Source organism: Xenopus laevis, chromosome 4S, assembly GCF_017654675.1.
Source record: "Xenopus laevis strain J_2021 chromosome 4S, Xenopus_laevis_v10.1, whole genome shotgun sequence".
NCBI lineage: Eukaryota > Metazoa > Chordata > Amphibia > Anura > Pipidae > Xenopus > Xenopus laevis.
Genome location: NC_054378.1, coordinates 10698358 through 10724696, shown reverse-complemented (window position 1 = coordinate 10724696; position 26339 = coordinate 10698358). Strand labels below are relative to the sequence as shown.

At 36.6% G+C, this 26339-nt stretch overlaps 1 protein-coding gene across 1 annotated transcript in view; it reads right to left on the bottom strand.

Moving 5' to 3' along the window:
- The window catches only part of cstf3.S (cleavage stimulation factor, 3' pre-RNA, subunit 3), a 62525-nt gene that overhangs the window by 23927 nt on the left and 12259 nt on the right, over nt 1-26339 (bottom strand). Inside the window, 3 exon segments of the mRNA NM_001093363.1 lie at nt 930-962; nt 24056-24151; nt 24274-24375. Coding sequence (NP_001086832.1) covers nt 930-962; nt 24056-24151; nt 24274-24375 — 231 coding nt within the window.

Genomic DNA, 26339 nt, shown 5'->3' with positions numbered 1-26339 from the left:
TACTTTTGCCTATTGTTTTAATCACAAAAAAAAATGTTTTTTGTTATATTCCAAGCTAAACAGAAAAAAAAATTAAGCTACTCCATATGTGGTCCTTGAAGATAATTACATTACCAGTGCACACAAAATCCCACTGTTTATCTGTAAGCCAAAGCAGCCACAACAAAGCCTGAGTAAATGGGGTTATTTATACAAAGCTCAGTATTGCTAGTTAAACTAACTCAATTAATTAAAAAGTTAGAAAGCAAAATAATTATAATCATAACCTTTTTTTTTTTTAAACATGGACATAATGTCATCAAATAAAATTGAAATTCATTAATAAGCCTGGTCGCAAAATATTGTCGTTTTGCATTACATTTGTTTGTTTTTTAATCAAGTATGAACAGTTTGTATAGAAAAGTTGATTTTTAACAGTTAAAAAAAAGGGCAGAATGTATTTTCAGCACAAGTGGCATTGCTTTTGCTCATGTTGAATAAAGGTGTATATAGGCATATAATGTGCCGTTAAAGGAAACTCTCGCAAACATGTAAAAGTTTAAGTTCCAAACTGGAGAGCTGCAGAGGAAAAAGTGATAAGACAACAAATTAACAATGATGTTTCCATATAAACAACAAAAATGTTTTATTTCAATGAATACCATATAGCCCCTGCTTGCTAACTATATGGATGTTTCCTTTTTTAGGAGTAATTTGTTTCTATTTTCTTTTTATATTTAAATATATTTTATTCAAACACTATAAGCCCAAATTATTTTTTTCTCTATAAAGAAACCATCATGAAGGCAATTGCAATAATGTGTATGGTCTCCACAAAAATAGTATGTTTTTATTATGACCATGCATGTAGAAGGCCATATTGCACAGACACAAGCCAAAGAAACACCAGTTTGTGGACAGTTTGACTTCTCATTTCTTTGAACACTCACCTTTTCAACTTTGTCATAATTTTTAGCTTTTACCTGTAGTGAAATTGAACAGAAAATTGGTTAAGGAAGTCCTGTTTCAACTCAAGGTTCTTCATACAAGGCCAATGTATACATTTTTTAACATTTTCTAAAAAAAAATAATTGGACTTTTTTTTCCTAGCGAGAACCACCGAATCCAGGATAAGTTTCAGGATTCAGCTGAATTTAAAAATTATTTGCAAGATTCAGAGCCAGCTGAACCCTTAGAATTTGGCCAAACCGAATGTGAACCCTTAAGATTCATGTGTTTTTATGGCTCTAGACTATTAAAGGCAATATATTTTTGTTCCCAAAGGATGCTATGAATATGCAATTAAGGGTTCAGATTCAGTTTGGTACTGGGCCAAATCTTTTGTGGAGTATTCAGTATAAATTCAAATTTGAGATATGGTGCATTCTCAGTTTATTTCTCAATTGTTGTGAATCCACATCTGCATAGTGACAGCATATTTGTGCATTTGCTAAACAATGTAAGTGATTGGTTCATGGAGCTTTAAATCCTTGGTTATGAAAGATGTTGATGGAGGCAGATTTATTAAGGGTCGAATAGTCAATTCAAATTCGAATTTTTGAATTGTATTTTTGGTCAGAACTCATAAATTCAGGTTGGGAATAATCAAAACTCAAATTAGAATTTCAAGATCAAACCTCGACCCTGGAATATGACTAATCGCCACCTAAAACTGCTGAGTTCATGTTGAAGTCAATGGCAGAAGTCCAGTGACCCATTTGAAGCTGTTAATAGCCTTCCTGACAAATTTTTTTTTCCGGAGTTTAGTCGAATTCCATTCAAATTCAAGTTTGAGACGATAATATTCGTTCACGTTTTAGATGTTCGAATTTCGATTATATTCAAATTTATTAGAGTAAAAATAAATTCACATGAATTCGAAACTTGACCTTTGATAAATCTGTCCCTCTGTTTTCACCAGAACAGAGGCCATCTAATTGGCTTTGGATATGCTTTGCTATGGCACATGATCGGCATAAACTACAAAGCAGGTGTTTCATAGCAGCGGCATCCATGGACAGAGCATTTCCCATGCTTTTTGTGGGAAGCAGTCAAAGCCATGTGTTTCAACCCACATTCTCCTCCATGTGTGGGCCAAAGGCTGTCAAAAATCACGTGTCCCATATGCCCAACACACACCCTATAGCCAGTCTCAATTGTCTTGTTGGTTCAGAACAGCACTTCTAAATTATTATTATTTTAAAACAGACAATATAATCAGAGATGGGACAAATATCACTGTAAGGTTGCCTTATTTCAAAAGTTAGAGCCACATATACAGTGGTGCTTGAAAGATATATATTTTTATATGAATGTGACCTAAAACATCATCTGATTTTCAAAAAAGTCCTAAAAGTAGATGAAGAAAACCTAGCTAAATAAATGAAACAAAACTTATTATATTTGGCCAGGTATTTATTGGAAAAAAAAGTCCAATCACATTTCCACGTGTGGCAAAAGTAAGTGAATCCATAGGATTATCATATAATTTGAAGGTAAAATCAGATAATGGTGTTTTCAGTCAATGGGATGACAGGTAAAGTCTGATCACACATACAACACATTTGTGGATGTGTATCATGGTTCGAACAAAGGTGTCTGAGAACCTCACAAAAAGAGAGTTGTTCATAAAACTGGAAAAAGATACAAGACTATCTCTAAAGAGTTTGGACTCCACCAATCAACCAGATTGTGTACAAATGGAGTAAATTCAAGTGGTCGACCATCAAAGATAACTCCAACTGCAAGGCATCTAATAGTCCAAGAGATTACAGAGGACCCTAGGGTAACTTCTAAGCAACTGAAGTCCTGTCTCACATTGATGAATGTTCATGAATCCACCATCAGGAGAATACTGAACAGCAATTGCTTGTATGGCAGGGTAACCAGGAGAAAGACACTGCTCTCCCCCAAAAATATTGCAGACTTTGTCTACAGTTTTCTAAAGATCATGTGGACAATCCAGGAGGATACTGGAAGAATGTTTTGTGGATGGAAGCCAAAATAGAACTTTTTGACTTAAATGAGGAGCATTAGATTTGGAGAAAGAAAAACACTGCATTATTGCAAGAACCTGATCCTATATGTGAAACATGATGCCAGTGTTCTGGTTTGGGTCTGTTTTGGTGCATCTGGGCCTGGACAGTTTGCCATCACTGATGGAAAAATGAATTCTGAACTATACCAGAGAATTCTTAAGAAATGTCAAGACATCTGTTTGTGAACTGGATCTCCAGAGATAGTTGGTCACGTTGAAAAAACAACGATCCTTAACACACAAGCCGTCTACCAAAGAATGGTTAAAGGAGAAGGAAACCCCCTGTGTGCAAAAACCCTCCCCCCTCCCCTGTGCTGCCCCCCCCGGCCTACCTGCCCCGCTGGGCAAATGCCCCTAACTTGCTATTTACCCCTCTGCGCAGGTCCAGTCCACGGAGTTCACAGACGCCATCTTCTCCCATGCGATCTTCCTGCTTTGACTGGTGTTTTGGCGCATGCGCAGTAGGAGCATTTCGCCGGTACGGATCTACTGCGCATGCGCCAAAAGTCACGTTTTCTTCGTGACTTTTGGCGCATGCACAGTAGATCCGTACCGGCGAAATGCTCCTACTGCGCATGTGCCAAAACTCTGGTCAAAGCAGGTAGATCGCATGGGAGAAGATGGCGTCTGTAAACTCCGTGGACTGGACCTGCGCAGAGGAGTAAGTAACAAGTTGGGGGCATTTGCCCAGCGGGACAGGTAGGCCAGGGGGAGGAGGGCAGCACAGGGGGGGGGAGGGGTTTTGCGCCCAGGGGGTTTCCTTCTCCTTTAAAGAAGAATAAAGTGAATGTTCTGGAATAGCCAAGTCAAAGTCCTGACCTTAATCCAATTGAAGTGTTGAGGAAAGACCTAAAGGGATTGGTTCAGCATCCAAGGGCTGAACCTGGGGCTAAAATTCCTCAATGTCGATGTGCAGGACTGATCAACAGTTACTGCAAAGTTTAGTTGCAGTTATTGCTGCCCAAGGGGGGTCACACCAAATACTGGGTGAACGTCAATATTGATTGTTACTTTTGCCACACGTAGAGATGTTATTCAACCATTTTTTTTTTAAATAAATGACCACATATTGTGTTTCATTTGTTTAACTAGGTTTTCTTCATCTACTTTTAGGACTTGTTTAAAAATCTGACAATGGTTTTGTATTCCTATGAAAATATAAACCATTTTAAAGGGTTCACAAACTTTCAAGCACCATTGTATGCATCCGACTGATTCTGATACTAGGGCAATGTCTTTATTCTGGAAAAGGCTATAATGGCCATAACCATTCATCAACAAGCATGCAGATAACGAAAGATCCTGCAGTATAAAACAGTAGGTGAATGAGGCCTTCAATAATTTACTTATTTTCAGACAAAGATTCTTCTAAATGTCAATCATTCTCTTGAACAATTTTCTAGAAGCATTTATTGGGAAAAATCCTGTTCCATAGTAAGCCATTAAATTTGCCACCGAGCGCACATATGAATTATGTTACAGAAACAGTAACACTAAAAAAAGAATGTTTTAGTATTGCAAATATAAAGTAGTGTTGCGCTGCATCTGTAAAACTGCTGCGTTTGCTTCAGAAACACAACTATAGTTTATATAAACAGGCTGCTGTGTAGCCATTGAGGCAGCTATTCAAGCTGGAAAAAGGTGAAAAGGCACATGATACACAGCAGATAAGCTCTGTAGTATACAATGGGATTCTTCAGAGCTTATCTGTTATCTACCGTGTATCCTGTGCTTGAATGGCTGCCCCCATGGCTACACAGCAGCTTGTTTATATAAACTATAGTAGTACTTATCTGTTATCTACTATGTATCCTGTGCTTGAATGGCTGCCCCCATGGCTACACAGCAGCTTGTTTATATAAACTATAGTAGTACTTATCTGTTATCTACTGTGTATCATGTGCTTGAATGACTGTCCCCATGGCTACACAGCAGCTTGTTTATATAAACTATAGTAGTACTTATCTGTTATCTACTGTGTATCCTGTGCTTGAATGGCTGCCCCCATAGCTACACAGCAGCTTGTTTATATAAACTATAGTTGTTTTTCTGAAGCAAACACCAGTTTTACAAGTGCAGGGCACCAGTACATTATACAGGTATGGGACCTGTTATCTAGAATGCTCGGGACCTGGGGGTTTCTGGATAAGGGATTGTTCTGTAATTTGGATCTCCATACCTTAAATCTACTAGAACATCAATTAAACACTAATTAAACCCAATAGGATTTTTACATCCAATTATATCAGGGTTTGATTTTCATTACTACAAGAATAATGGAAATAAGGTATAAAAATCTGAATTATTGGATTATAATGGAGTCTATGGAGAGTCTATGGTCTTTCTGTAAAACGGGTTTTCTGGATAACGAATCCTATATCTGTATTTTCATTCCTTTGAAACAAATTTTTTGGCATTACTGTTCCTTTAACATGGCACTCCTGGATGTCATAAGTAATATTGTCAATCCATGTGCCATTCACTTTAATGGGGGTGAGATTAAATAAAGAATGGCTAAAAAAATAAAATGAATAATAAATACAGTCTTTGGAAACAAATCTAGTTCACTTATTGTAGAACCCAGCCAGCATTTTAAACTTGCTGGTAGTTAAAGGACAAATAGAAAGGCAAACAAAGAACAGATGGAGACCATATTCAAAGCTGCTCAGTTTACAGTGATGTACAACACACTAAAGCTGAATTGTAAAGGGTAACTTTACAGAGGGACTAATGAGTAACTTTACAGAGAGACTAATGGATAAAAATCTGAAGTAGCATCACTTTGCTCATGAATGGATACTTAAGTTCTCCATGTATTTATGGTGAGGCTAATAAATATATCTGCATGGAACCAAAACACTTCATTAAAGACAGTCATAGGCAATAAAAATGGAGTCGATTTCATGTTCTTTCAAGTTTATTATGGCAATTAAAGACACAGAAATCCCCAAATCTATTTTTTTCTTTATAAAGAAGCGTACCTATTTATATTTACCACAATAGACAATTTGAATGGTATCCCACAGAAATCAATATACTTACAGTAGTTGGTGTGTCCCTGAAAAGGCATGAGTCAAAAAGTAACAAACCTTTAGTTCTGTTCCCTGTTATATTAGTTGTTGAAGCAGTTATACAGGTATGGAATTTGTTATCCGGAAAGGCTCAGAATTATGGAATGTCTCCCATAGACTACATTTTATCCAAATAATCTGAATTTAAAAAAAAAAAAAAAAATCCTTTTTCTCAGTAATAATTAAACAGTAGCTTGTACTTAATCCCAACTAAGATATAATTAATCCTTATTGGAAGCAAAACCAGCCTATTGGGTTTATTTAATGTTTACATGATTTTCTATAAGACTTGAGGTATGAAGATAAAAATCACAAAAAGATCCGTTATCAAGCATTCTGGATAACAGGTCCCATACCTGTACTTTATATTGTCAAATGAATTTAGGTGAACTTTAGCACTGGGCCAAGTCATAATACAGACATGTCTGCTTCAGTATGTGCCTAAAATAATGCATACAGTGATTTTATTTATACCCAGTGCCCACAAATCACACACTAATGATCTGTTGCATACACAACCTTCCTCTTGCTCAGCAACTCTCAGCTGTAAGTTATACATATTAAACAGAACAAAGAAAATGATAAAGAGACACATTAAGGGGCAGATTTATTAAGGGTCCAATAGTAAATTCGAATTTATTTTGGTGTTAAAATTCACACATTCAAATTTTAATCCCTCTATTCAAATGTAATTTGAATGTGAGATTTATTACCATGGAAACAGTCCTAATTCGAAAATTCACCACCTAAAACCTGCCGAGTTCATGTACAAGTTAATTTGGGGATGTTAATTGCCTTCCTGACATTCAACTTTTTGTTTGTTTTTTTGGAGAAAAACTCTTAGTAAGATGTAGAGAGTGATATACTAAGACAATTTGCAACTGTTTTTTTGTTGAGTTATTTAGCTTTTCATTCAGCCACTCTCCAGTTTACCATTTCAGAAATGTGGTTGCTAATGTCAGCAACCCTAGCAACCATGCATTGCTTTGAATTAGAGACTGAAAAGTGAATAGGAGATGAATGGGAATAGGAGATGGCATAACAACAATACATTTATAGCCTTACAGAGCATTTGTTTTTAGATAAGGCCAGTGACCCCCATTTGAAAGCTGGAGAGAGTAAGAAGAAAGAAAATATTTCAAAAACTATATAAAAAAAAAAAAGAAAGAAAGAAATGAAGGTCAATTGAACAGTTGCTTAGAATTAGCCATTCTATATCATACTAACTGAACCACCCCTTTAAACTGGTTACATTCAACATAAGATAGTTATTTTTAAGTAGGGCTTAAAGGAGACATATAGGCTAAATGAAAACACACTACCGTATATACTCGAGTATAAGCCGAGTTTTTCAGCCCCCAAAATATGCTGAAAAAATCTACCTCGGCTTATACTCGGGTCAAGAGCAAAAACGGTCGCCGGCGGCTAAGAATAGCAGCCGGCGCCTAAGAATAGTCTCCAAGAATATTCGCCGGCATCCAAAAATGAGACACTGGCACCTCCAATGGGAGCAGAAACCCTAATTTTTTTGATTGAAACTTACCAGAAGCTGCTGCATTTCTCACCCTAGGCTTATACTCGAGTCAATAAGCTTTCCCAGTTTTTGGAGGTAAAATTAGGTACCTCGGCTTATACGCGAGTATATACGGTAATATTGTAGGCAATATGAATACTATATGGTGCTGGTGACTAATTAATAGTCATCAAAAACAGCCTCTTTATTGGAGCTGCCCATAGATATTCTCTGGTCCCTCTCCGTGTTTTAAATGAAGCGTTGGCGTGTCCTAATGGTCCCTGCCAGAAGCACAGTGGGAGGGGATAGCCAATCACAGCCCTAAAGTCGCACAAGTAGGCTTCAGTTCCCTATCAGGTCAGCCTAGCTGCTGATTGGTTCCTATCCTACAGTGCAGGGAGTGAGTGCCGCTGGCTCTCCTGCACTACCAGACAATTCGGTATGCAGGAAGTGGAAGTGAAGGGAGGGATTATTAGGGGTTTTGCAGAAATAGTCAATAAATCAGCCTGAAACACTAGTTTTTAAAGCACAATTCTATATTTAAGAGAGTATAATACACTGGTACATTCTTGTTCTTCACACAATATGTCTCCTTTAAATCATTAAAACCTGTGGAATTTAAATGGATAATTTTCGTCCTAAAATTATAATCATTTCATCTCACTGTTTATGCAGTTATAATTAGACTTATGTTATTAAATATACTTTGATTTGTGGTTTGATGGTGCGGCAGAAAAGCAAATGTATCATTATTGGAGATTTCAATTTGTATGTGATTTGAGAAAATCACGGCCCAAAAAAAAAATTAAAAAAAAGATTGCCTTTTAAGAGATATTTCAAAATCTTGACAATTCGAATGAAAAACTACGGCAAATAAAAACTGCATGTTTCTAGAGAAGTCAAGAGTCACCCTAAAAGCAGTCACATAAGACAGATCCAACTAAAAAATCTAACAATACACTTATTCCAAAAACAGGACAAGTATCCTGGACACCAAGAGGCAGATTTATTAAGGGTTGAATATTAAATTATAATTTTTGATTTATTTTTTTTTTGGTTTCAACAGTCACACATTTGAATTTTAATACCCCAATTTGAATGTAAATTCAAATGTGAGATTTATCACATCTCGACCATGAAAACAGTTCTAATTCGAATATTCGCTGAACCATTTGAAGATCTTAATTGCCTTCCTGAGGAAAAACTCGAATTTTGATTCAAATTTTCAGGTCAGGACGATGCGATCGAATATTAGATGTTCTAATTTTTTCTTAAATAACTTCCCAATCGAGTTCTGAGTATATTCTAATTTATTAGAGTAAAAAAAAATTCCATAAATTCAACCTGATAAATCTGCCCACTGATTGCTAGATCAGAGACTATGAATAGCTTAAACAAACACAAAATTTAACAATAGCAATAAAGCTTACAAGCTGTGAAAAAGTGAGGATAGTGTTTTGTATTTCCCACCAAGTAGCTTGCAAATAGCTTACAATATGAAACCATCTAGGCCCTGTAAAGATGCTAAAGACTGAGCAAAGCATAGAATTCTTCTTCATTCAGATGCTCATAATGAATACGTCCAGCTTTTTGGCCATACTGCCCCGTTAATATTTTGAATAAATAATAAAGCAATGACCATACAGTATCAGGCTACGGTGAACCTCTTAATAATGCACTAGAACTTCACTTACCGTATATACTCGCGTATAAGCCAAGTTTTTCAGCACCCAAAATGTGCTGAAAAACTCTACCTCGGCTTATACGCGGGTCAGCTAAAAAAGGTTGCCGCTTACTCACCGATTGAAGTGTGCAGTGACTCCTCTGTGCTGCCCATACTTCTCCCCGCTCGTGGCTTCCTTAGCCCTCAGCCCCTCCCCTCTCAGCTCTCGTCACTCAGTACTCAGTACTGTGTGCGCATTACCGTATTGCGCGTAGGAGCGCACAAGAGTTTAGAAGAGGAGCGCTCGAGACGTGGATGAGGTGCGCGCTCACTCTGTGATACGAGCACGCACCTGTACAGGGAGCGGAGGCGCACGTCTTCTCCCTGACGTGCCCTGGGACGCTGCAGCCTCGTAATAGGGGGAAAGGAGGCGGCAGTTTACTTCTCCTTTAACCCTCCGTGTAAGTTTGTGAGCTACCATTTTCATTTGAGAGGGAGGACTGATTGATAAGAGCTGAGAGGGGAGGGGCTGGAGCAGAATTAAGCGAGGAGGGGGGAGAAGTATGTGCAGCAGCATGGAGGAGTCAGTGCATGCTTCAGATCAGTGAGTAAGCAGCAACGTTAAAGCTTTAAATTGGCCATGTCCTAAAATAATTTCTCACCCCTATGCTTATACACGAGTCAATAAATTTTTCCAGTTTTCTTAGGTAAATTAGGTACCTCGGCTTATACGCGGGTCGGCTTATACACGAGTATATACGGTAGAACAAAGTGTATAAAATATCACTGAAGCGTTTCTGAGTAAAAAGTTTATAAACTATTTTGTAAGAGACTCATCAGTTATGGAGGAATCACAATTATCCCTGCACAAAATTAATAGCTGCCAATTAGTTTCAAAAACATATATCAACAAGATTGCATTCTGTATGCCATGGTTTGATGGTCAAAACTCATTTGGCAATTTGGTCAATCGAGATGAACTTCATGTTTATAGACAACTTTATAAAAACTCTACAGCAGGTAGTAATTTATGGGATTCCAAACCATGCTCAACCTCTATGGAAAGCCTACAGCTATTGTCTTTTGAAAGACTGGCAAGGGACAAAGGCAAAGTTCATACATCATTTTAATCTGGAGTATACAAACAGATTATCATTTACATGTATTTGTCAGGTAAGCTACAGGAGAGAACGGCAAGTTGGCACAGAGGTACCATAAACTGAGGAGTCGGAAGTCAAAGGATTTATGAACCAGCTCCCCAGCCTTGTCACAAACAACAATACAGCAGTCAGCTCCCACAACTCAAGATTCCCATAGTCCCTGGCATGTTCTGTGTTTCACAGACCCGCGAAAGAGAATCAAAGAAGCCGGCAAGGTACTGTGGGGATTGGAGTCTTGGGATTGAGAAGAGCCGACTACTTCTTAGCTTTGTCAACGATACAGGCAGTGCTGAGAACAAAAAGGGGCAGATATTGCAATCAACAGCAAAGATATTTATAAAAAAAAAATTAAATTGACTTAATGTATACTGTATCGAACTACATTTTCATTCATGCTCAAAATTTTTTATCCCCTTTAATAAGAAACTTCTAGGAAAATGTAACAAATACTCTTCTCTACCAAGTACCAAAACCTCTGCCAAGGAGGTACAACCTGCAACTGACGACAGAAGGAAGAAATAAGTTGCTGCTTCTTTCATAAAAGCTAAACATAAAACCTCCTTATTCCCCAGAATATTTCATTTAGAAGATCTGATAAAGAACTACAGGTTCTCTCAATGAAAAGAATAAAAAAGGTAAATTTTTCCATATTTTCTATGTTTTTACTTTAACGGCGAAGATGAGAACCTGGAGTCATGGGCAATTTCGTTTTATACATTCTTAAGAAATACTAATGCACAAAAAAAAAGTATCATTATTGAACTGAATTTTAATTCTGTATCAAACAAATCAGTCCAAATTTTTTATTAAAAAACATAAAAGTTCAAAGTATATTTTAACATAATGGTTCAGAAATGCTAAAACCTTGATTCAGAACAATTCTTCCATTTCAAGAGGGCTTTATTTTTCTTAATGCCATTTTACGGTCTTCATAAAAATCACTTTGCTCTGTGGTATATAGGGCAAGGCTTCTCTTTTTAAGGAGAAGGAAAGCTACGGAGGCATTTTATTGCCAATAGATTAGCTGCAATAGTGCAAGCTAGAATGCTATATTTATTCTGTAGAATGTTTTACCATACCTGCGTAAAAAGCTCTAGAAACTCTGTTTGTTTAGGATAGCAGCTGCCATATTAGCATGGTGTGACATCACTTCCTGCCTGAGTCTCTCCCTGCTCTGGGCTCAGATTACAGTAGAGAAGGGAGGGGGGGGTGGAAGAGGAGCAAACTCTTGCCCAGGGCAATGAGGTTAAGCTGAAGGCAGGAAGTCTGATACAGAAGCCCATGTGTACACAATAGAAGGAAAGAAATGCAGTGTTTCTTTTGACAGGGGACTCAGAGCAACATTACTTTGGGAGTTTACTGGTATATTTAGATGGACCTTTCTGTTAAGGCTTACTTAGTTTTAACCTTTCCTTCTCCTTTATTACAGTGTAATTTCCTTCTGTAGTCTTTACAGCAGATATTAGTTGGAATTCCAGAGTAAAGCAAGATGTAGCATGGAGTGTTTCCTCCCCCACAATAAAAATTGTGGCTTAAGGTATCAAAACCCTAACCAATTTAGAACCCTAATTTGCATTTTCACATTTTTAGAAAAAGCAAAGATTTTTAAATTGTGAGCAAAAATTTGTGCAGCAGTTGGATTTGTGTGACTTTTTTAAAATGTCGGCTGAAAAACTTGATGATCGAATAAATACCAGATTCAAGCAGCAAGAAATTCGACAATCATGAAGACAAAAAACATGTTCCAATTGTAAAAGGGTCCATCTGCCATTGACTTTTACATGGGTTTGACAGCTTTTAGCTGGTGTATTTCGGATTCAGATTTTTAGCAGCTTCGGAGTATATACAATCTCTAAAATTTGAGTATTTTTCCCCTTTAAAACATGGCCAGAAAAATGAGGTTTAATAAATAGGCTCCTTAAAGTCATAAATGTAAAAAAATTGAAATTTTTTAAATATCATGGCAGTGTTCCTTGAAATTTATGTATGCGTGTTTTTTGTGTTATTCAGGCTTTTTTCCTCCAACTCTCAGGGCTTGGAATTGTTACCTGGTGACTAGAGTTTCATTGCCATAATAAGGAAGCTTTCACAAAATCAAAATGAGAAATCAATAAGATGGGGGCTTATAAGGAAGGATAATTAATAAATAAAAACATTAAGCATCAAAGTTGGTCAGTCAATCTGTTGTGATCACTGGTGTCAGTGGTCCTACACATTTTCAGTTGCAGGCTAGAAATAGGTGGAATAGGAATAAGGGATGCACCAAACCCACTTTCCCAAGATTTGGAATAATAAATCTTTCACAAAGGATTTATCTGAATACAGGTATGGAACATGCAGATCTTTCTTTTATTTGGGTCTCCAGACCTTGCCTACTAGAAAATAATGTGAACATTAAATAAACCCAATAGGATTGTTTTGTGTCTAATAAGGATTAATCATATCTTAGTTTGGATTTAGTACAATGTACTGTTTTATTATTACAGACAAAAAGGAAATCACTTTTTTTAAAACTTGGATTATTTGGATAAAATAATCCAAATGAGAAAGACAGCCTTTACGTAATTCATAGCTTTCTGGATAACAGGTTTCTGAACAATAGATCCCATACCTGTACTGAACTGAATCCGATAACTTCTGTAGTAAAGTCAGGTAATTTTTTTAGGTTTGAATTCAGTTGCACTTAGATTCAGTCGAAACTAAGTTCAGGCACTTAGATTCAGTCGAAACCAGGATTTGGCTAAAGCAATTAACCAACATTACTTTCTACACTAAGAGAATCCCACTTTTCCCACTGGCAGTGAGTGCTTTGCTGGTTTTATAATACACTAAGGGGCATATTTATTAAAGTTTGAATGATAAATTCGAATTTTCAAATTTTTCGTCAACAAATTTAAATTTTTAATCACCAACTCGAATTTGAATTTGTATGTGAGATGTATCACACCTCAACCCTAAAAACTGTTATATTCACCACCTAAAACCTGCCGAGTTAATTTACAAGTCAATTGCAGACGTCCGTTGAACCATTTGAATATGTTAATTGCCTTCCCTGAGTTTTTTATCGGCGGAAAATTCAATTCAAATTTGACTTGAATTTCAAGTCGTTCGTTTTCGATCAAATAAATAATCTCCCATTTGTAAGTACATTCAAATTTATTGGTTAAAAAAAATTCAAATAACTTCGAAATTCGACCTTTGGTAAATCTGCCCTAAAATATTATGACAAGTATAGATGACTATTTCCCTATAGTAGTTGACTATACATAGGAGCTGCCACATTCCTTGCCTCTTCAGAGGGGCCGTTAACAGACAACTAAATATTACAATCCTAAAAAATCTACTGATTCAGACAGATGGCCTAGTTTTAAGATCTTTCCCTGTGTATGATTTGGTTAACATTTAGCAGAATATTTTTGAGACTTTAATGGTAAATCAATTTGAAAATATAGAGTAGTGATGGAAAAGGTTTTTCAATTAAAAAAAAAAAAAATATCCATACAAAAACCACTGTCAAGGAGATGTAAGAAAAATTAATAAACATCTAAAACTCAACCCAAGAAATACAATTTACTGTTGAGTTCAACCTCATTTTTTCTTCTCAAACTTTGATAAAATGGCCCTAGTGTTGAACTCAATTTTCTTACATTTACACCACATAAGATTGGTATGAAGCGCCAACCTATTCGACAGCACTGCGGGGAAAAAAATGTAATAAAAGTTAACAAATACACCATAATTAAGGTAACGAGGCATCAGAAACAGACTGCTGTGATGGGAAGCCTTTTGAGAACATCTTCTGTGGATGCATATGAGAAATCAAATCACCACCAAGAGTTTTTCTCTTTCAACTTCCACATAAGATGTGCACCAATGGGACATAAGGACATACACACTTTTTTATTTCTGCTTCTAAATTTAAGTCCGTTTTTATAAAATATATTGTGTAAAATTTTAACTTTTTGAAAGTCAACTAAAAATTAAATTTAAATAAAACCTTTTTAAAATCAGTATTACATTAAGAAGAAATAGCATAAGGTGTTCTTTGCTGTTGCCATACACTGAAAAGTCTTGATGTCCCGATATTGTATAAAAAAAACACATAAAGCAGGCTAGCTAATACCTCTTGCTTTGCTCTTTCGAACAGACAGCACAAAATGATCAAAATAACATGAAGTAAAGATTTGCTGAGGCTCCTCTTCAACTTCTTCTCAGCCATGTGCCACGGCAGAGGAATTTTCAAACCTACCTGATTGATAAACCAAGTATTTGTATAGCCAAGTTTCACTGTACTACCATGGCAATATGTTTTGAACCCTGAGTAAGCAATCGTCTGCTGGGACAGCAAATGCCAGCAGGTGCTGAAAGATAAACAGAGATAGTAGGTACAAGGGACAGAGGGCCGAATTTATCTAAAGAGTACAAGACTGTTCAGCCAATGGGCTGATTGGTCAGATAACCTGAATAAGTGACCGTACAATTATTTTTGCACATCTGATTAAATCTATTTCATTTAATTAAAATTAAGTTCTTAATTGAGCCTTTGTGTTTTATGCATGTTTATTACACATGGATGCCTCCATAAAATGTACATTACAATCTTGACTTTATTAGAATACCTCAATGGTGCAGTATACTGTACTGCCCCTATTATAAATTCCCTGAATAGGATTTGCACCTAACATACTTTTTACCTAAAAAAATTCTAAGGCTTTTGTTATTTGTTTAGTTTAACAGGGGGAATGAAGTTTCTCTATATTTGGTCCTTTCGAGGCAGATAACCAGATTACCAGTGCACAGACTAACCCGAGTCCATGATGCAGGGGGGATTATATATGCACTGACAAATCTAACTACCTCACAAGAACCAAACATGGAGTTCCTTCAATCTAGATGTGTAGCTTTAGAAATAATATAAAAAATATAAAATGTTTTTCTTAATCAATAAGTATGTTTGGTGCTAGCCCTAAGAATAAAATCTGCATGTCTATGGCCATCTTTAGACTGGCCATATACAGGTCAATGTAATTTGCCAACTCTGCTCTCTAGCGAAGTCAGTAGCTCATGGGACCTTCCTGCACAATTGACATCTTGCCAAAATTAGGCAGCTATCGGTCAGGTTTAAAAATCCCATTGTGCAAGGACCACATATACTCTGGATCAACTAGCAGTTAGGCAGGTTATAGTTACTTGATGGACTAGCTGGACGGGGTTTTTTTTTTTTTTTAACTTACTATGTTACTATGTGTTGGTGCGTTCCTTGCCCAATGGATCTTTGTAGGCCCAGTAGTAGGAGCCCATCACTGGCCCCGACCATGATCCGATCTTTGGCCAACTGCATGGGTACCAGATAGGTTAGATATCGCTTGCTTGGGACCTTACCAAATGAAAATCTCTCTCAAGGCGTTTTATATGGCTTGTCTAGTTTTGTAACTCTTCGGGTTATTGTAATTATGGAGGCACCCATGTGTCATAAACATGCATGAACCACTCACAGACTAAGGACCCTATTTACTAATTATCGAATTGCAATTTTGTCCACGAATCTCGAAAAATGTTCAAACATTCGAAATTTATTAAGTGGAAAAAACAAAACAAAAAACCTTCGCTTTTGAGGTGCTTTAGAAGTCAATGGTAGGTGTGCTGATCTTATTGGACCACGTTAAATCAAAACAGACTTTAATGGGCAGATTTATGAAGGTTCGAATGGTAAATTCGAAATTTCTATAAAAAAAAAAAAAGTGTCAAAACGCACAAATTTGAATTTAAAATCACCAACTTGAATGTAAATTTGAATGTGAGATTTATCACAACTCAATCATGGAAACGGTTCTAATTAGATAAATAAATATTCACCACTTAAAATTAGCGAGTTAATTTACATGTCAATGGCAGAGGTCCATTGAACCATTTCAATTTGTTAACTGCCTAACGGACATTCAAATTTTTTTAGGAGGAAAACTCGATTCAAAATCGAATGTTCAGATGTTAGTACATTCAAATTAAAATTAAAAAAATCACAAATTTGAAATTCAACCTTTGATACTGTAACCCCCTAAGAGGTGTTCTGATTTTTTTCCACTAGTAATTGTCCGAAAAACTCACATTTTTAGAAGTTTTCCAGGTATTCATATTTTTAGTACATTTGCTTTCTTTCGGTCATACTTTTTATAGTCCGATCTTTTAATAAATTCAATGACAATCCTGGTTTTTGAGTTTGGTTGTGCTTTCAAAAACCTCTATAACCACTAAAATCCTACCTCTAATAAATAAGCCTCCGCAAATTTGGGAAAAATGTGTTTTTACAAAGATTAATTGGTTAAAAACAGTCAGCTCAATAAATATCCTTCACGCCACGAATTTGCTTGTTCTATTTACTTAACCAGTCAGCTGAAATACTGTTTGATAACCTTTAGTTGTGCAGTGCAGATCACCAGCACAAAGGTATCACCCACAAAGTCTGTTGTTCATGTGCCCACAAGCAGATAATTCTGGTCCAAGGAAGTGTATGTTTAAATAGTGAATACACTTTACTGTATTTTAGCCTCTTGTAGAATTAGCTGTGAAATGGATAAAATAGCTCATTGCTTTTTGTAGGCCGTTTGCAGAATATTGTATCCTTGAAAAAAAAAAAAAAAAAAAGCTGAGCGCTGATCAAATAGAAGTAAGTTCAGACCATTTCTTTCATTACAGAATCCAAGAGTCCACAGATCTTCTAAAAAACAGATTATTAATACCCAAGTAAACGTTCCTCAAAGGGGGTCCAGACATCTTCAGAAATAATCTTCATGGAGGATAAACAAAGTCAAGTTTCTACTGATAAATGAATTGCCTTGAAAAGTGTGTGTGTGGATGTCCTGTCCATACCTTCATTTAATGGATTTTAGAAAAAAAAAAATCCTAGTTTTCTATACTTAACTAAAGAGATCTCAAGAAAATTCATAAAAAGTTTTACCTAGGAAAATAACAGGCTGGGTTGTTCTCAAATGCCAACTCATGGCCTAAATTACAATTTTTAATTCCTTTCATTAATAGGGCTACTATGGAACCAAGTAGAGAAATTAGATCCGCTTAATATATAAAACTGTTACCTCCCTCTCTCTGATGTCCCACCTGTCCAGTTCACCACAGTGACACTGCAAAAGGAGGAATGTGGCAAAAGCATGAAGGACCAATACAAGATTTAAAACATACTTAACACAAAAGAACAGATGTGGTAAGATAAAAATAAATATTTCTACTTCCACATATTGAAAGCTCACTTGCCCAAACTTTGGTTGAACATTGCTCCATTTTGCCACATACCCATATCGAATTTCTTTAAGTAGAGTTGCTTGCTAGATTTTAGATTTTGTCATGATACACATTAGATCCAGTTCAATGATATCTTCTTGAAAGTTTCAAATTGTGGCAACAGTAAATCTTGAGCCACTGAAGGGATTCTTTTCCAATTGCCTGTTACAGGGTAGGAGTAATAAAAGTACTAGAGCACGCTCATCAATTGTCCATGAACATCCTAGATTTCCTATTCTTCTGAAGACTAAATAATAGTGTCTTCAAATTCCATTTTTCTTGATAAGATAGTTTCAAACGTATCTGCCGTCCGGATCTTGGATCTACTTTAAAGCATCTTGTCCTGTAAAGTTGATTGGCAAAAAAAGCTTTTCATCTACACCTCCAGGTATAAGGGGTACAACATAAACCATCAAAACCAAAAAGGTGGATTCCAGGTCAGGAACACTGATAAGTTAAATGTCAGATTTTGAATATTTTTCTATGGTAAAGCTGACTTAACAAGGCAAAAAAAGTCTTGGCAATACAGTCAAGTTTAAGCCTTTTGGGAGAATGATGGAATTGGTTAAGATGATCAATGGAAAAAACAGACATTGGTGGCTGAAGTTAAATGTAAATGAGTAGACAAATTTTTACTTAGTCAGCAATGTTGGAGGGTAGAGCAAACAAAGCAGAAAGGAGTCATGACACAGAAAAGATGTACAGTATGCATTCGCTCACGTAAGTATTGCAGAAAGTGGTGAAAAACCAACAATTCACTAAGGTTGTTATGCTACACAACTGCACCCCACAACAGCCCCAGGATTATTGTTCAGCACATGGATTTAGGCCATGCTTTTAGAAATGTGTATCTGCTTCTCAATGACATCTTTCTGGCAACTAGGAATATGCCACAAAGACTCTCTTAATATCCGGAACTGGCTTTCAGCTAATGACTTTATTACAGCTGATTGTTGTGCTACATATATTAGAATAATCAAAATAATAAGCACAGTCAGGGCAAGTGAGCTGTGAATCTTTTGACTGATATAGCATTTGTTTTTGAACTGTGATGGAGGGGGAAGTTATGAATGCATTACCCTATCAAAGGGGGGATTCTTTCCTATACTTGCATTTAACAGAAGAGATCTAGCGCATATAAAAAGAACAGTAATCAGTTAAGGTAACAGTATTTTATTTCTTATATTGGCACTTGTAGTTTGTTTAAAGTAGCACTATATAGTTTAAGGTAAAAAGTTCATGGACTGAATTGAATAACATAATAATACAAGTAGTGGTTTGGAAGTGGATCCAAAGTAAGCTGTGGTCCAACCCAAACATTGGTTTAGAGCCATTTATACATGGAAGGTTTACTTACTACTTTCTATTGTAGAAAGAAATTTCCCATTAAGGGTGGTGGCACATGTGAAGATTAGGTGAGATTAGTCGCCCAGCAACACATTTCCTCTTCTTCAGGTGACTAATCTCCCAGAAATGCATTTCGGGGAGATTAGTCGCCCAAAGAAGAGAAGATTGTTGCTGGGCAACTAATCTCCCCCAAATCTTCACGTGTGCCACCACATCAACATTGTTATTGATGTGAAAAATACAAAGGCAGAAATACATTCTGACAAAGGCAAATTGACCTTTGTAATACTTTCTTTTGCAAAACTAATATGGCTTGTGTCTTTTAGTAAAATCCAGAACACAAAACTGTATGTTCTTATCAATTTCCAAGTAATCATATTTTTCTGTGCTTAAAATATCCTGCCCCCTTTAATTCCTCTCTTTTCTCTCCCATTTTGGCTCTATCACTCTTTTTCTCTTCCTCTTCTTTGTTTTGACCTCTAATTTTGTAAATTTGTTGATTGCATAATTGACATCAATAAAAAGACATTTTAAAAAAAAAATCATGCCCAGACTTATTAAGTTGAGAGAGAGGATGCTCTACCTTGCCGCAGAAACAAAAGGTTACAGTAAACTCATTCCTGGTGCTCCATAGTGATATAAGCCTAGATGTTAGAGGGAAAATATGCCATCTCCAGGATCTCACTACTAAATCTTAGAAGCTATTAGCACTTCACTGGAGCTGTGCATTAATTTGCTGGCCAACTTAGAAAGGCCTATGATGGGCTCGTTACCAATCCAACCAGTGGTTTGGTGGAGCAAACAAAGGCAAACATATCTTATGTTATCTGCTATTTTTGCTTCATACTCAACTTACTAAGCAGGCACCTAGGAGAACTAAAAGAATGGTCATTATAACTTGTCAGTAGTTTTACTCCCGTCCTAAGACTTCAGTATATGACAGGGTATATGTCTGCTGCAGTGCAAAAAGTTCAACACTTACCTTTCCCTTCGTCCACACCTTGTGTCATGCAAATGCTGTATGCAAGCCCACAAGTTTGTTGGCAATGAAAGCCAATAGGCAGAGATGTTCACAGGATTACAGGTTTTGGAACGTGAGTTTGAAGTTTCATACTGCTTGGCCATCACAGGTGTAAAAGCAACTGGCAAAATATAAAGACCCTTTAGTTCTCCTTTAGTTTGCCTTGCAGCAGTGGGATCCAGATTTTAATCTCCACTAGAGCACCTGTATAATGTTTTTAAAATCTCCCTGACTGTTGCCTCCTACACTCAACACATATTAAACTAGCCCTAGAGTGTGAGTGTGTGTGTGTGTGTGTGAGTGTATGAGTGTGTGTTCTACGACAGTCTGATGTGACATATGCACAGTCTTTGTAAAGTAGTGTAAATGTGTCCATACATGAGCTGCTAAAAGCTGCCACCTCAGTGCCCTCCAAACTGAGCTGACAGTTTTGTTAACCATGTATAGCGGCCGACAAGCCTGTCAACTATACTAAGCTAAAAATCAGGAAGATATCAAGTGGGCTGGTTTGAAAATTCAGCCAGATAAGAAGCGCATGTCAGCACATCATCGCACAAAAGGTCTGTGTAATCTGATGGGACCAGCAAACTGGAATTTAGTAGTGCTGTTTTCATGAGGGACAAAAGACTGCCCACTCCTGTTCCTATTTTTCTCTTAAATTGCCCATGTTCAAAAGGTGCAGAGCGCAGCAAGTCTCTGTGCAGAAATGCAAGAGAATTAATAGCAGCGCTCCTGCACATTTTTGAGGGATATCGTAAATGTGCTGTGTTTTTTCTTCAAAATGAAAAATGTAAAAATCACGAAAAAAGCTTAGTAGAAAGTTCACTGGTTCTATGTAAAACAAACTAGTTGATTCCTATGCAATCTGATCATTTGGCCTAAGGACTAAACCTCCTGTTCATATACAAGAGCCACTGTTAGTGCCTGTTAGACTTGTGCTTCCTGCATTTGTTCAGGAAAGGCAGACTGAAGGCTGGGCACTCGGGTATCCCACAACTTAATTGCACATCATTTAGGCATGCGTGTTTGGGAGCTCTAGCAAAGGAGTCCTATACTTACCCTCTGCCCTTACCAGAATGATATGCACAGTGGTGGTATATGCCCAGATGTAACAGATATCTCAATTAGCACCAATGGTTGCTATGCACTCTAGCACTCGAGTTTGTGGTTTTAATAAATGAGGCTCAAGTCTACGTGTTCTATTTCGGTCATTTAAGTTACACCTGCTTAACGTACACATTAAAAGGAAATGTCACTATTGTTAAAAAATGTATTAAACTGTAGAGGACATCGAACAAGTCTGTTCCGAGGACTCCTTTCTTACAGTAAACACAATTTTTGCATTCCTCAACCTAACTTTATCAAATACACACTTGTTGTGAGTCACTGACATTTCAAAATTATTATATTCGCATAAGTCAGGAACAATGCACTACGAACACACAATTATCCAGAAAATGACACATGATGACATAGCCCCCCTCCCCCCATATAAATGTATGGCTGACAATTTTCTCTTAGAGCAAACAAAACTTGCCCTTTCCATGTTAACTGGGGCTTGCTTGGCTTTTACATTGACTGTATAAAGTGGTGAAAATGCAATGCTGTCTAAGCAATTCTTTCCAACTTAGCCTGACAAAAGGAAAACAGGAAATGTAGTGTTGTCAGTTTAAAATTCTGATTAAACTGATTATGATGTAAAAGAGTAATGGACAAATACAGGCATTAGCCCTAGAATGTTCAGTGTAAACATAAAAACTAGGTAAATAGATACCTAGCGCAAAATGAAAAAAAAAATTCGATATAGTTGGTTTAAATGTAATGTATAAAGGCTGGAGTGACTGAATGTCTAACATAATAGCCAGAACACTACTTCCTGCTTTGCATCTCTCTTGGTTTCCACTGATTGGTTACCAGGCAGTAACCAATCAGTGACCTGAGGGGGGAGCTACATGGGTGATAACTGTTGCTTTTGAATCTGAGCTGAATGCCGAGGATCAATTACAAACTCACTGAACAGTTATGTCCCATGTGTCCCCCCCCCCCTTACTCACTGACTAACTCAGAGTTAGAGAGCTGAAAAGCAGGAAGTAGTGTTCTGGCTATTATGTTACACTATTATGTTACACATCCAGTCACTCCAGCCTTTATAAATTACATTTTTGCCTAACTATATTAGAAACATTTTTTATTTTGCATAGCCTATTTACCCAGTTTTTATTTTTACACTGAACTGTTCCTTTAAAGGGGTTGTTCACCTTTGAGATAACGTTTAGCATGATGTAGAGTGTGATATTCTGAGACAATTTGTAACTAATATTATTTGTGGGTTTTGAGTTATTTCGCTTTTTATTCAGCAGCTCTTCAATTAGCATTTTAAGGAATCCGGCTGCTAGTGTCCAAATGACCCTAGCAACCGTACATCTATTTGAATAAGAGATTGGAATATGAATTGGAGAGGCCTGAATAGAAAGACAATTAATGAAAAGTAGTAGGAATGCACCGAATCCAGGATTCGGCCAAATCCTTCTGCCTGGCCGAACCAAATTTTTGCATATGCAAATTAGGGTCAGGGAGGGAAATCATGTGACTTTTGTCACAAAACAAGTAAAAAAATGTTTCCCCCATCCCTAATTTGCATATGTAAATCAGGATTCAGATTCGGTTCGGTATTCAGCCAAATCTTTAGCGAAGGATTCAGGGGTTCGGCTGAATCCAAAATAGTGGATTCGGTGCATCTCAAAAAGTAGCAACAACAATACATTTGTAGTCTTACAGACCATTTGCTTTTTAGAAGGGGTCAGCGACGCCCATTTGAAAGCTGCAAAGAGTTAGAAGATAAAGGTAAATAACTATACAACTATAAAAAATAAACAATGAAAGCCAATTGGAAAGTTGCTTAGAATTGGCCATTCTATAAAATACTAAAAGTTATCTTAAAGGTGAACCACCCCTTTAATGGTATTTGTGTAAAGAAGCTAAAGTTGTTATAAATGATGTATGTAAGACAGGTATAGCATACAAAATTATGTACGTAAGGAGCTTACAATCACTATTTCTTATAATATTGCAAAAAATAGATGAAACATCCCAAAGGTAATACAATTCACATGGGCAGAGTTGCAAGGTTTGTTATGGGAACCAAATAGCCCCAAAGAGGTTGCGGAGAGAAGGGAAAATATAAAGTGTGCTTAAAAGTTATAAACAAGAAAACCTTAAAGGTACATAGGCTTAATCAGACACCTTAAGCAGCAGTAACTACAAAAGAACATAGGATGCACACCAAATTCCCAGATTGTCTGCCTCTGCAGTTTTTATTATGAATCATAGTTAATTGCATTGATCAAGTATACAAACAGGTTTGCTTTCAGTATAGTGCATGCAATAGTTTTCAATTGTCTACATTTGCAGTGTAATCCTATGACATTTGTCCTGTTCAAAGAATAATTCCTGTTCAAAGAATAATTGCTGTAAACAACAACAGGTTATGCAGATAACATTTATTTACTACAGTTTTCCTACAGTGAGTGCATGTAATATAGGCTAAAACATTAGGCATATTAAAGATATGTTAAAATAAAACCCACCCAAAAAAATCATGCCCTTTTATTGTTAAAGACTAATATACTTAGGATACCATTCAAATTAGTCGGTTGGGGTAAATATAGAGGAAATGAATTACCAGTTCTAAATAAATGACACAGGAGGCAATAAATTGACACGTGACAAATAAATAAAAGTCTAAAGCACTCCATACCATTAAAATGTTTTAATGTTGTTGCAAAAACACTATGCAACAATCATCACTGCGGTTATTAAACAGCTTAAAAGTCAGCGCTTGTACTTTCAGCCTCAGATTACCAAGTAAAGAACATTAATATAGTGTCCTACCAGTTATTTCTCTCTTGGACCTAAAATGTGTTTGTAAAGTAAAAAAAAAAACCCATTAGTAAGAAAATAAAAATATTAACCTCTGCTTCAATGTAAAGTTTCCAGAATCTGCCAGAGCTGGGGAACTGGGCAACAAGTCGCTCATACGTCTTCCGTGCTTTGTCTATAGGCTGATTCTAAAATTTGAATAAACAGCATTTACAATATTATGATTGTGTGGAAAGATTGTTAGAATCTCCTGAATACAGTCACCCTTGGAACTCAAGAGAATACATAATGTAATCCTATGTCACTAAACCTGTGCCTCGCGAATGAGAATGCTCCAAGCATCAAGGTCATACGGATTGTCTTCCAATTTCTTTTCCGCTTTCTTCACCTTTTCCGGAACATATTCAGCAGCCTTGTGGGAAGAAAACAGACAACAAGGATTATGAAAATGAATGCAAGTGATATATTTGTGAGGGCAGTGACATTTGCGTCCGGTGAAATTACTTTTAATGAGGTGCTTTCCTATCTGTGATTAGGCTTCAGATTTTTATTCATTATCTTGTGAGCAAAAAAACTAGTATGGCTAAGTTGCTATTGTGTATCAAGTGGTTTATGGTATACTTTGCCTTTACAGCTTCAATGATAACGCTGAACACATCCCATAACAATTACATTATATACTTATATACTTATATAAAGGAGAAGGAAAGGTTAAAATTAAGTAAGCTTTATCAGAAAGGTCTATGTAAATACACCAGTAAAGCAAAGTAATGCTGCTCTGAGTCTTCTGGTAAAAGAACCCCTGCAATATAATACAGTGTTGCCCTGCACTAGTAAAACTGATGTGTTTGCTCCAGAAACTCTACTATTGTTTATATAAATAAGCTGCTGTGTAGCCATGAGGGCAGCCATTCAAAGGATAAAAGGCTCAGGATACACTGCAGATAAGCTCTGTAGAACATAATGGTGTTATCTGTTATCCACTATTTAACCTGTGCCATATAGCCTTTTTCAATTTCCACCGTTGCTACACAGCAGCTTCTTTATATAAAATTATAGTAGTATTTCTGAAGCAAACACACCAGTTTTACCAGTGCAGGGCAATACTACATTATATTTTCATTCCTTTAAAATACTATCATTTTTTGGTGTTACTGTATTTTAAAGGAATGACAATATAATGCAATGTTGCCCTGCACTGGTAAAACTGACGTTTTGCTTCAGAAACAAAACTATAGCTGCTATTTAACAATGAGGGCAGCCAATCAGAGCTGAAAAATGGAAAAAAGGCATAGAATACATAGCAGATAACAGATAAGTTCTGAAGAACTTTGTATACTACAGAGTTTATCGGTTATCTACTGGGTATCCTGTGCTTGCATGGCTGTCTCTGAAGCTTTCCTTCTCCTTTAAAGGATCAGTAACATCAAATTTTTAAAACGAAACAAAAAAAAAACAGACAAATTAAACTTTGAAATCGCTACATCTTTATTAAGAAATAACTTAACGAAACTCTGCTTGCGCTCCTCTTCAGAAAAGGCACCGATCCATTGTGCGGCAATCAATTTCTCCACCTATTTCCTATCTAGGGAAGACAGGGAGGAGAAATCGAACACCGCACGATGGATCATCTTTTCTAAAGACTTAGCGATTTCAAAGTTTCATTTGTCTCATTTTTTTTTAGTTTATGTTTCGTTATATACTAACGAATTTAAAAAAAAAATTGATATTACTGGTCCTTTAAGTCATATGTAAAATGGGGTTTATGCCTCTGGCACAACAAGCCTATAAATTAATCGGAATTTCTTTCTTCATTTGAAAGATATAGCTTTTAACACTAAACACTTTCAGAACAAAACTTTCTAAAAAGAGAACAGTCACTGAACTACTAAAACAACAAATCCTTTTTCTCAATTTCAGAGCTGCCCAGCTGAAGAACTGCAGGCTGGTTAGGCCCCCCCCCCCCCCCATCGATTTTTACAGGTCCCGGTATCACTAAGGGTTACACAGACCAATAATAAAACCTATATACACATAACATGCCAAATAATTGTAAAACTTTAAAAGGCAAGTGCAGCAGACTCGCAGGCATCAGACGGAGATATTTATTTAGGAAATACAACATTGAGATGGACTGCAAATGGCTAGTCCGTGAACCCAAACACAAACCCCATCCAAAGCATATCTGTTATGCCCAAGTAGCAACTATTGCTTAGTGCAGTCATTATTAAGGAATGCTGGTCAGCCAGTTATGAAGTATTAGGTAATAAGAAACAGGATGATAAGTAGCAAGAGACAAAGCTAATGCTGAAACAAGAAATGCGACAACATACATGACAATGACAAGATCAAAGTTAATGCTGTGTGCGTCAGGTC